We start from the raw sequence: 12,622 nt of genomic DNA, 5'->3' as shown, positions 1-12,622 counted from the left end.
AAAAAAAATAATCAGAAAAACGTGCAATTATGTGTCCTACTGTGCACACATGATCATTATGGCAAGGGATGAGTGGGCCCAAACATTACACTATATGGGGGGGGGGGGGGGGGGGTCTATTTGACGATGCTTATGTTATGTTGTTATGATCCGCGTGGTGCACTCCGTTAATGGTGGCAGGAATGTCTGTGATCCCAACCGTAGGGAAGGGATGCGGGAGGCGGGGTACAGGGAGTCCCTGTGGCGAAGGCGTCCGTTAGAATCTGGACTGCATTACCGTGCAACTCTTCCTCCCTCCTGGTCTCTCTGTCCTCCTCCGTGCCAACTGCTGCGCGTCTCTCCAAGTCGGATTATGCCATGTAACTTTAACGGGAGACACCGAGAGACTTATTATCTTCGCTGTTGGAAGCTGTGACTGAACTTGCACACGAGCAAGGTCCAACGACAGATTGATGCACGAGCTGTCTGCTACTTTGGGTTTTGAGTCGTTGTTAACTAGCTGCGCGCGAGTGGACGTAACCTCTCCATTTCCCTTCTCTGTCCAGCTGCTGCCTCGCGATGCTCAACGTTTACCTTCCTGTTATCTTAGGTAAGTAGGAAGAAATAATAGAAAGAAGCAAATACATATTTAAAGAAACAACGCAACGTGTTGCTCCGTTACGCAGCCCAGACCTCTGCGTCACGCAGGGTTTGGGTTCCAGTTGGAGTTGAAGTTCCGTTAGTTTACTGTTTTTCTACCGTTATCCCAACGCTTCATTATGGTCAGATGCTGAGATCAATGTACGATGAATTGTGTTGAGTGGATAGCCAACTGTACTTTGGAGTAACACTATTCCTAGCAAACGCGCGGAACATTTTCTTGCACAATTTTCTTAATCTTGTTCTTTACCCCCAGTTTCTCTGTTGAGTGGGTTAGTATGGGCTCAGCAACAACTTCTGGCCGGCTCCTGTAACTTCGAGCAGGGCACCTGCGGCTACACGTCCGACCCGGCCTACGCAAGATGGGCCAGAAACGAGGAAGGTTGGTTGGAAAACTAAATATATGAATTGCATGTTAAAAGAAAAAACGTATTCTGCATATCATTGCTGCCAATTGATTTAAAGATTACGAATCGGTTTGCATCTAAATGAACCATGCATTCACCCGCATGAAGGCCTACATCTGATTGTTTTGAAACAGTATGGCGGGTGTGGGGTGTGAAGCTGCTGACGTCGGCTGCTCTGTCAGCCTCTACACCCCTCCTCTCTGCATAACCGGTTGGCATAGTGATTCAGTGATTGGAAGAGAGAGAGTGAATGAAAGTGTGTGTGTGTGTGTGTTTGTATGAATGAGGGAGAGGGGAATGAGGGGGGTGTTTGTGGTTAGAAACACACAGACAAGACTAGCATGGAATGTTAATGAAGCATTATTCACTTGAGGTCAGATGTTCCATGCATGCGGTTCTGCAGTGTTCTGAAATGCTGAAGGTGTTATAACACTGTAAGAAGTCAGATGTCTGCAAGTACTGTACGGTTCTGGTCTTCACACACACATATATATATATACACACACACACACACACACACACACACAGAGAGATAGAAAGAAACAGAGGAAGAAACGAAGAGCGAGAGTGGGTCAGAGAAAGGGAGAGAGAAAAACATAAACAGAGAGAGAGAGAGAGAGAGAGAGAGAGAAAGAGGGAATTTGAGGCAGCTATGTGCTGAGAGATGTATGTCCACACACACACACACATGCCCACACATACTCCACTCAATTTAATTTTTCCACCATACGTGTAGAACCCTCCTATTCCCTGGGGGCCCAGCAGGCAGCACCCCCAGGAGCTGCTCTGGTTTGCGGTCATCCTTCTGAGGTGTTTACATTTGCCCTCTAAAAATAAGTAGCGATGTTGTAGAGTTGTCTGTGCCATCTCGCTGCCAAGCTGAGCTGTCTGTATAGTTTTAGACCCACTTATTGTAAGTTACTGGCACGGTGTCCCCTCCCTCCCCTCCCCCTCCCCTCCCCTCCCCTCCCCTCCCCTCCCCTCCCCTCCCCCTCCCCTCCCTCCCCTCCCCTCCCCTCCCCTCCCCTCCCCTCCCCTCCCCTCCCCTCCCCTCCCCTCCCCTCCCCTCCCCTCCCCACCCTCCCTCCCTCCCTCCCTCTCCCATCTCCGTGACTAGAGATAGACCTCCACTTCTCTGAAATCGAGAACAGGAGCGTTCACACTAAGCACTAACTAAACACGAAAGGAGAGCCAGAGCGCGACAGGCCAGATGAAGAGTCGCCGCCTAAGACGGGAACGCGGGGCGGCGTTCCGCCAGCACACCGTCGGGGATGTCAGCGCGGCTGGTTAGATAGCTGGCCAGCGGCGGCGAGCTATTCCCAACCGGGGCCATTAATATGGTCGTAAAAAAACCGCGACTGGGCCACGGTGCGCCGTGTTTTCTGTTTGGTTTCCACGGTAACGTAGGACGGAGCGGTTGTTCCGTGGTTGAGAGATGGATGGAAGTCATTCTAGGAAGTGGTCGTTAGGCTGTAGCCTACTGTACTTGCAGAGCAGGGGACCACTGTGAGGAAAGAGTGCCTAAGATAAAGAAAAATATTTCAAGTAGAATAAACAGGCAATAGGCCTACGGATGACATTGGTCTTTTTTGGCAAGCTCACCCTTCAAAGACCACCTAGCCAACCAATGTAATCCGTAGGCCTGTTTTGTTTGCCTAAGAGATTATTTCTCTTGATTTCCCAACGAAAAGAAACGGTAAACGCTTGTCTGAGTAGAACGGAAACAGTCAGCAGGTTCTTCCTCCAGACAAAAATGTGTTGCGGGGCTGGAGAAGGTGATGATGAATGATGACGAGCGTTGCCAACCCATCCCCCTCTGCGACCAAAGCCGCCTGAGCTTGGCTGTCAAGACTGTAACAGCTGCAGGGAGAACAGTCTAGAAGCGAGACAGAGTCATCAGACAAGACTCTGGTCTTTGTCAAGTCTGCCACCGCAAAGGTGCTGATGAGCACTGACTGAAATGACTCAGCACCCAACGTAAACACACTCACACACACACACACACACACACACACTCTCGCCGTGAACACATACACACACAGACAGACGCTGAGACAGCGTGTTGTGATACACTGCAGGTCACCTGGTCAGGTAGGTCACGCTTCCTCACCCTAGCCTGTCACCGGGGGTAACCGTCATTCTAGCCTGTCACCGCTGGTTAGCTTAGAAGCTAGCCAGACGCCAACCGCCTTTTACATATGATATTTACGACACACGCGTCACGTCACACCGCTCAAGGGCTGCGCTGTGAGAAGATTAAAGTCTGTTTCAAGTTGCAATGTGATACCCCTTGTCTGAAGTTCACAGCTAATGTTGTCACCATAGAAACCCTCAGAAACACCTCATTAATGATCCAAGTAGGCTACCTTATACCTTAGCTGTTTGTATATAACTGACACCTCATGCACTCACTGATAAGAGGGTTTAGTGGTTTAAAATGAATCCTTGGCACATGATGTAATTAGTCCTTCATAGGCCTTGAGCTAACAGGTGGGATTAGTAATCAAATACTTCTTCAGAAGAATTTATTAGTAGCCAGCCATCAATTTTTTCCCCCTCCTTTCAATATCTCAGCCATTCAGAATTCTCAGTATGAAAACTGTATTCCAAGAGTTTGAAGTCAGCCTAAATACAGCAGATTACCGATTCATTAGTCCATGACAGACTCGGCGTCTGGGTTAGTAGCAGCTATGTGATTGGCCGGCACTCGTCCAGGCCTACGCTTCCAACCCAACCTGTTGGAAATGTTTAGAGTGGAGCAGCCTTGAGGCCTTGCCAGATGAGAGCAACAGGAGACCCCTCCACTCAGAAGAGCTGCTGTTCGCTACGGCAGGAGACCCACCAGGAGACACGCAGAAGGAAAGAAGACAGAGAGGGAGAGAGAAAGAAAGAGAAATAAGGAGACTAAAAGAGGGAGGGAGAAAGGGAGGGAGAGAAGAGAGGAGAGGGAGAGAGAAGAAGTGAGAGACAGGGGAGGTGCGGATACTTTTGAAGCGGGGGGTTGAGGATAGGAAGAGTGCTTGAGATGAGTCGTCAAGCCATCTGGAAGGAATCTTTTCCACTGTCAGAGTATCTGAAAACACTTCCCGGGGTCGTAAAGTGACCAGCAAAACAATAACACAGTTACAGTGTAGTCTTGTCTGTCTAGCAGCACCAGGGGTTGTGGAGCATCTTGGGACATGGCTAGTTTGGCTAGTTTGGTTCCACTCCTTCCAAGAAAATAAGTCTTTCTAGCTGTCTGTACAATATGTGGTTGGCTTGGTTCTACTCCATTGACCATTATTTTCTTTTATTTATCACTTTATCTCCTAGTCCCTTCCTCTCTCTATTTCTTTCCCTCTAATATTGGTGGTTTTAGCATATAGGTTTTGTGCTGATGAGTGCACTATTGTGCTCCGGACAGTAAATTATATGTTGATGTCAGCTTTGAGAGGAGATCACGTGTACACAATATAATTTTTGTTTCTCTCCCTCTCCTCCTAAACCTCCCTCCTTTCCGCCTCCTCTAACCTTCCTTTTCCTCCTCTCCCTCTCCCTCTCCCTCCTAACCCCTCCCCGGTTCTCCTCAGGGCGTTTCATCACGGCGGAAGGCTCCGTCCTGAGCGGTCAGGGGAAGGCGGTTCTGGTGAGCCCGGTTCTGGACCAGCCGGACTGGAGCTGCCTGCGCCTGGTGTACCAGATCACCGGGGCCGGCTCCCTGCAGCTGCACCTGCGACCTGAGGGAGACAACTTCGACTACGCCCTCTGGAGCGCCAGCAAGCCCTCCGACAGCTGGCTCATCGCCAGCATCGACCTGAAGAACTCCTCCACCGCCTACCAGGTGTGGTTGTGGAGGAGTTGCCGGGAGAGAGAGAGAGGTGGAGGGAGGGAGAGGGGGACAGAGAGTGGGGTTGGGAAAGAGAGAGACACTGTAGGTGGGGTGGAGGTGGGAGAAAGAGATGAAAGGGTGAGAGTGTGGTGAGGGGGTGGGAGAGAGATATTTAAGGGGTGAGAGAGGGGTTGGGGTGGGAGTGAGGCGAGTGAATAGAGAGAACAGACTCTATGGTGTGAATACCTGGAGGAAAGACATCATCTTTAGTCAATGCTGGTTAGAGAGAACGTTGCAACTCATTATGTTAGAGAAGAGCTAAGTTAAATACAGGCTAGGGGTTTGAAATAGAAATGTATAGGCCTACAAAATTATCAACAGATCTAAGTCACGGATTGTTTATCGGAGATTATAACAGTACGATCTTGTCTGAGTGAGCTTCTTTCTAAACGAACGTCAAACTATCCAGTCTGCCGCCAAGAGCTGCACTGGGACGGCATCACGAGGAAGGCGAAAGCAGCTTGAAGATGAATCGCCTGTCGAGAGTCTTCCTTACTTACTGTCGCCACCTCCAAGAGTAACCGAGTGCAGTTTGGCTGTGGTTAGGGTAGGACCCCCCGGGGTCATCCGTCAGGGGCCAGCCACACCGGAGGGACGGGGAGAGTCACCCTCCCTCCTCAACGTAAACCACCTGGCTGGAAACGTGAGGTTGTTTTACAAGCGAGTGAATTATGGAGGGATTCAACTTAGGGGGGGGGGGGGGGGGGGGGGGGGGGGAGGGAGGGGGAGGGAGGGGGGGGTGTTCCATCACACACGTTGTCATTTTGAGTAATGAAGTAGCGCTCTTATGTTTTCAAGGTGCAAAGTGTGTTTGTCTTTAAAGCGCTGAGGTATGGCCCCGTGGTTCCGATATCTGGGGGTTCGATCTTTGGGATGAGGTGCTCGTGCTGCTGTCTGCAGGGACTAATGAGCTCCGCGGAGACAGCCTCTGTCTCCGGTCCTGTGATTTACAGTTAAAAGGGGTTCGACAGGGGTCACGGATAGGGCGGGGGGGGGGCCAACCACAGGGGGTTCAAAACTGTTGTTTTCTTCATAGTCGGTTCGGGTGGGTTTGATGATGGAAGATTCCCTGCTAACCTGCTGTTCACTTGTATCTTCCCTTCCCCTGTTCCTCACTCCTGTTTCTCCACTCCAACCTCCCGTCACCTGCTTCCCTCTCCTCTGTCCTGCTAGATCTTGATGGAGGGGTCGGCCTACAGAGGAGCCGGGCAACAGCGTGGCCATTTTCGAAATCCACATCGTCTCCGGCTACTGCCTAGGTCAGTGTTCTTGTCTGAGGCTGAGGAACCAGCGTCACAGCTGAGAGAACAAACACACATGGAACTCTAGAATGACCTACATTCTAGAACTGTCGACACTCCAGAACTCTTATTCCATACTGTATATCATTACCTATCCATATACCTGTTCCACGTGGAAAGAAATAAACATGGGATGCATCTATATTCATCAAAATGACACAGCGATTCCAGTTGAGACGGTTATGGTTCCTTCCAGAGTGTAACTTTGAGGAGCACCATCTGTGTGGCTATAGCAACCACTGGAACCCCAATGTGAACTGGTACGTGGGGAGGAAGTCTGGCCAGAGACCCTCAGTCCAGTCTGCCTGACGACCACACCATGAACAACCAGAGAGGTACACACACACACAAAGACACACACACACGCTGAATCATTCGGATACCGTTTGAACATATGTTTAAACGACTGTTTATCTTGAACGCATCTCTGTTGTTCTACTTTTTCTCCCTCCCCCGACATTCACACACACACACCAGGCCACTATATGTATGTGGACTCCGTGTACGCAAGCGATTCCAGGAGGTGGCCAAGCTCACGTCTCCCATGAGCACCACCCCCATGGCGGGCTGCCTGTCCTTCTACTACCAGATGGGACCAGGAGAGGGGCAACATCTTCTCCGTCTTCACCCGGGACCAGCTGGGCCACTACGAGGAGCTCTGGAGGCCCGAGGTCTACGCCACCTCCTCCTGGAGGCTGGTGACGGTGGACATCAAGGCTCCGCACCCCCTGGAGGTCAGTCGGGGGGGGGGGGGGGGGGGGGGGCGTTTGCCGGGGGTTGCTGTGCCTCTCCTGGCTGGATACGCGCTCCTCTCCTTTTTTGTTCCCCCCTCTCTCGTTTTCCTCCCTCTCTTTGGCCGCTTTCTCTCTGGTTTGTGCTCCTCTTTGCTCGCCTCCTCTGTGTTTTTCTACTCTTCGAGCTACAGCCCCCGCTCCGCTGTCTCTCCTCTCTTTCGTCTAAGAAGGATATAAATAGGCTGACGTGAGGATAGCAGGTTATTGATGGCTGGAGACACGCGGCTAGAGACTGTAGTCCAGAGTTCCGATCAGGCTTCAGAGAGAAGATTCTGGAGAGAATATTCTCGTCCCTCTGCCACTTTCAGGCCCATTTGACTCGGTGAAAATGAATCTGTCTTAAGAAGAGATAAGGAATGTGGACGGAAAGTATTTTTGTTTGTCAGGTCTTTCTCTCGTGTTGGTTTCCATGGAGAGCTCCGGAGTTCAAATTGTTTCCGTGCGGGTTTGTGTGGAAGAGTCAGCTATGTGCTCTCAGAAGAGTAGTCCTGTGTCCATTTTTACTTGTGAATAAATATGTAGGATCAGGATGTGTGTGTGTGCGTGTGTGTTTATGTGTGCGTGTGTGCATAAAGACCAGTGTAAATAAATCAGACCGAACATGTGCCACGCCTGAGTTTCTCCCAGATATCCCAGCGCCCCCAACCCCCCCCCCCCCCCGACACACACACACACACGAAAGCACCCACACGCTCCCAGACAAACTCACACACCCACACGCTTCCTTCAGGTTTATTATGAGGCATGTTTCCCGACGACTCGGCCATTTCCTCAGCGGTTTCACACCTCAGCCGGAGATGTCATGGAACAGCAGAGAGGCTTATGATGCAGGCTCAGAGTCTGGCTCAGCTGCTGCAGCTGCAGTCTGGTCCTCTCAGTCTGCACACAGGTCACATGGTCTGCCACCCACACGCTCCCAGACAAACTCACACACCCACACGCTTCCTTCAGGTTTATTATGAGCATGTTTCCCCGACGACTCGGCCATTTCCTCAGCGGTTTCACACCTCAGCCGGAGATGTCATGGAACAGCAGAGAGGCTTATGATGCAGGCTCAGAGTCTGGCTCAGCTGCTGCAGCTGCAGTCTGGCCCTCTCAGTCTGCACACAGGTCACATGGTCTGCCCCGCACCCTGCTCTGGCCCTCTCAGTCTGCACACAGGTCACATGGTCTGCCCCGCACCCTGCTCTGGCTCTCTCAGTCTGCACACAGGTCACATGGTCTGCCCCGCACCCTGCTCTGGCCCTCTCAGTCTGCACACAGGTCACATGGGCCCCATGCTCACGTTCCCGTCTAAACCTGAGAGGGCCTCTGCTTGTACTCTCAAGGTGACGTGGTTGTAATACGCTTTAGGGGGAGCTAGCCACGGAAGCTTCCAGAAACACACCAAGCTCTCCAGTTGAGTAAATCACAAGAGTTTAGTCTGGGACAACCAAGGTTAAACCTAGTAGGATATTGGGAAGTTTGATGTCCTCAGCTTGATGGCAAAGTTGCCCATCTAATAAATGCAGTGTGTGTGTGTGTGTATGCGTGTGTGTGGGTGGGTGTGTTTCAGGTGGTGTATGAGGTTGCCTTCAACAGTGCCAGAGGAGGATATGTAGCCATAGACGACATCTCCTTCTCCCCTGAGTTCTGCCACACTGACACAGGTGAGGGGACTGAAGGGAATGGATGAATGGATGGACAGATGAATGGATGATTGGTTATACAGATAACCAGTTTATTAGTTGAACAGATGAATGGAGGGATGACTGGACAGATACATAAATGATTGGAAGTAATATTTTGTTGGCCAGAACTCTGGAACAAGCCTTGCCAGACTGCAGATATTAGGCCAGTTATTTCCATCCTCCATTATCCTCCTCTTTTGTCTTCTACTTTATCTTATCTGGCCACTCTCTCTCACCCTAACTCAGACCAAGGTTGCGTTGTGAGTCATAAACACAGGTTGCCATGGAGACATGTGGACTCACATCTGTGTCGTTCCAGAGCCCACGTTTGACCCGTCCGTTGCCGACTGTGACTTCGAGGAGGGCCTGTGTCGGTACTACCAGGAGAGGGTGGAGGGGAAGGTGTGGACCACGGTGACTGTGAAGCCCAACGCCTACAGGATTGGAGATCACACCACAGGGACCGGTCAGTCTCACCCCGCTGGTTAAACACTGTGTCGCTGATATCCTCCCCTGGTGGTGAGGATATGAGGGGAGCTGATCCCCTCTATATTTACGTATTTACTCGTATTATGGACGAAATACTAACCACCCTTCTGAACCGGAGCTGGACAAACCCGCTTACTGTAACTCTCCGTGTTGAGGTCTCCTAGCATGACATTCTCTGCCCCCTCCACCCCCCTCTGCTCCAGGCTCCTTCCTCCTCGCCAACACCCGTTTCACATCGCGCCCGGGCTACGTGGGCCGCCTGCACGGGCCGTTCCTGCCGGGGGACCACAAGTACTGCCTGCGCTTCTACTACGCGCTCCACGGCTTCCTCAAGGTGGAGAACGCCCTGGTGCTGTACCTGTACGACGAGAACAACGTGGCCCTGGAGAAGGTGTGGACGCTGGCCGACAGCACCAGGGACATGTGGAACCAGGTGGACATCACCTACATGAAGCCCATGCCCACCAAGGTAACACTCGCCGGGGATGGGCGACGGCTCTGGGATGGGTGGATGGATGAATGGAAAGAGGCAGGTGGGTGGAGGTATGGATGGAGGTGGATGGAGGTATAGATGGAAGAATGGGTGAGTGGAAACGGGACAAATTAGGACTTGTGTTCCCTAACCCTTCCTTCCTATCTTCCTTCCCACAGGCGGTATTTGTCAGTATATGTAAAAACTTCTGGGACTGTGGGCTGGTCGCCATCGATGACATCACCGTGACCATCGGAGACTGTCGAATCACTGAAGGTAAGACAAGTCAGCTGACCTCAAGGATGGGCGTGGCCTCAGATACAAACCAAAAGTCCCAACCTTGGAGTCAAGTCTGTAAGACATGATGTATTGGGGGGAAATGTCCATGACAGCCCTTGTGTGTAAATGTGGGTGTTTTTCCTGCACAGGAAAGGGGTAAGGTTCAAGAGACATAAATACCTAATCTGGTCTATTCCCAGCAGCTCAATACTGGGATGTTGTGGTTGCAATCTTTATTTGTTTCAGCAGCTGACAACAGCTGAAAGACTGGGCTGGGCCCTAGATTTGAAACTGTCCCTATTTATAAACTTTTAAACGCTCAGTCACTGTGGAAACCATTTAGCCTCTATGAGAGACTGTAATTACATGGGCAGTTCTGGCTGGCTGGCGCAATGCGTCCTGTAGTAGTAGCGGCCAAACACCAATCGCAGCCTTCACTGTGATTTGGGATCAAGGTTGATATGAATGGTGCTGAGAGCTATGATGTCAACCAGCAGCAACTGTTTTATAGGAATCAGTTGTGTTCCCGTCAACACTGCGAAACACAGTCCTCCTATTTCACCCCACATCCTGCTGTCTATCCTGTGCGCCGTCTCTGCTAAATAAACTCGACACTGTGTACATATTCTTTTACGGAAACACACACGTGAACTTGGTCAGACCAAACGAACCTATGGGAATTTCCTTGACAATGTTCTCAACGCTACATGATCCATCATGCCGCGGGTCCAGTTCAACTGATTCCTAACAGCAGGTTTAGCCAGTTCAGCGTGCCGTGTGTTGCAGGGCGTAAGGGCAAGCAGCCTGGCCAGTGCGACTTTGAGACAGGGGACTGTGGCTACAGCCAGGACCGCGAGGGGGACAAGGGGGACTGGCTCCGAATCCGAGGCCAGTCCCCCACCTCCTACACTGGGCCCCGGGGGGACCACACCACAGGGGTGGGTAAGTCACACATTCGGAGCTCATTTTTAATACGAATGTTCATTTATACATGAATTCATTACCCTCGTTGAGCCATTCATTACCCTCGTTGAGCCATTTTAGACAATAAGACAAAAAAAATCCAACTCCACAACATGACCTACCCTCCCTTTAATGTCTGCGTCGGTCTCCAGGGTACTTCATGTACATCGAGGCGTCCCTGATGCGTCCGGGCCACACGGCGCGCCTGCTCTCCTCCTGGCTGCGGGGGTCCCATGCCCCCCAATGCCTGGTGTTCCACTACCACATGTACGGCTCGGGCACGGGCATACTGAGCGTGCTCCTGCGCCGCTCGGCCCGCGAGAAGGACACCCTGCTGTGGAGGCGCCGCGGGGAGCAGAGCGTGTCCTGGATGAGGGCCACGGTGGACTACGACTGTGACAGCAAGCACCAGGTATGCACGTCCACTCACTAACACACGCAGGCATGCATCATTCACACTCACACACAGGCATGCATAAATCACACTCACACACACACACAACACTCTCACACACTCACACACACAGGCATGCATCAATCACACTCACACACACAGACTTCACAGTTACGCAAACAGCTTCATCGGTCTCGCTTTCTTTGTAGATTATATTTGAAGCGATCCGAGGGCCATCAATAAGAAGTGACATTGCCATTGATGACATTGTGTTTAAAAAAGGACCCTGCAAAGGTATTTGTGAACCCGGTATATTGAGAATTGCTGAAGAAACGTTCATTAATTACAGTAAAAGATGTTGTTGACATTTATTTGGTGATATCTTTCTTTCTAGATCCTGTTGACTCAATTCCATACTCTGGATTCTCAGAAAACTTCAACGAGATTGACTACTAGAGGAGACAGTTTGGGTGAATGTGTGTAACTGTGTTAGTATGTGAGGGGTATAGGTTAACATTGGGAATGAAAAGTACGAACACATCACCACGACAACACTCTGGCTTTACATAGAGTAGAAATATACTAATTTACAAACTGGTCTTACATGTCTACATAGTTTTGCACTGTTTGTCCTCTTTTACAATGTTGGGTTACTTTGTGCGCTATAAATGTAAGATTTGTTACTATGATTTTTGAATAGCCAAATGCTAAGACTCATTTTTCTTGTACCACTGAGAAGAATGATTGCGTTTGTCAAGCTAACTAAGGAAAAGCACACCCTATCTTCACAATAAAAATATCACTTCTGACCTCTACTGGCCAGAGTCTGTTACTGCACTTCATAAAGAACATTCAGAGAAAGCACTGACCTCAAACTACATTTTGCATTTGTTTTACATGCACAGTAGACAGCCACTAAGCACAATCATATCAAACTTCTCACTGTGACAAAGGACTTATTTCCAGCTTTAGGACTCAGTGATTTTCAAAACTGCCAGGATCCTCTTATATTGAGGAATACATGACTGCAGGTAAAGGAGAAACAAGTGCTGACAACAGTGCCAGTGTGTTTCTAAGTCAATAAGTTAGCCATGGCAGGGTCAAAATAAGTAGACAAGATCGAAACAGTTTAGTTTTTCATCAGAAGTGTGCTGCAATGAAGTAGAAGAAATGTTTCAATAAAAATGGTCGAAAAATATGAACACTGTGGCATCTGTTTGTCGTTTGATATCCTCGAATGTTATGCTATTTGATTATGTTGCTGTTTGCTCCTAAAGCTGTTGCTCCCCAGTGACTAATGTGTCAGGAGTTTCTGCAGGTCCACGATGCTAGCAGGCTGGTAACAC

General features: G+C 50.2%; 1 protein-coding gene across 1 annotated transcript; it reads left to right on the top strand.

Moving 5' to 3' along the window:
• The first annotated feature begins 335 nt into the window (after positions 1–335).
• On the top strand, positions 336–12,083 carry LOC136932833 (MAM domain-containing protein 2-like). Its single transcript, XM_067228116.1, is given in 18 exon segments — positions 336–589; positions 896–1,021; positions 4,616–4,874; positions 4,928–4,930; positions 6,100–6,173; positions 6,412–6,482; positions 6,484–6,550; positions 6,693–6,719; positions 6,722–6,807; positions 6,809–6,949; positions 8,565–8,658; positions 8,999–9,145; positions 9,372–9,637; positions 9,820–9,916; positions 10,706–10,861; positions 11,035–11,294; positions 11,486–11,570; positions 11,671–12,083. Coding segments are annotated over 18 exon segments (2,052 nt in total). The 5' UTR covers positions 336–558; the 3' UTR covers positions 11,733–12,083.
• The last annotated feature ends 539 nt before the right edge of the window (positions 12,084–12,622 follow it).

This window comes from Osmerus mordax, chromosome 24 (assembly GCF_038355195.1).
Source record: "Osmerus mordax isolate fOsmMor3 chromosome 24, fOsmMor3.pri, whole genome shotgun sequence".
Classification (NCBI taxonomy): domain Eukaryota; kingdom Metazoa; phylum Chordata; class Actinopteri; order Osmeriformes; family Osmeridae; genus Osmerus; species Osmerus mordax.
The sequence above is the reverse complement of the archived record's forward strand: the minus strand, read 5'-3'. Positions and strand labels throughout refer to the sequence as shown.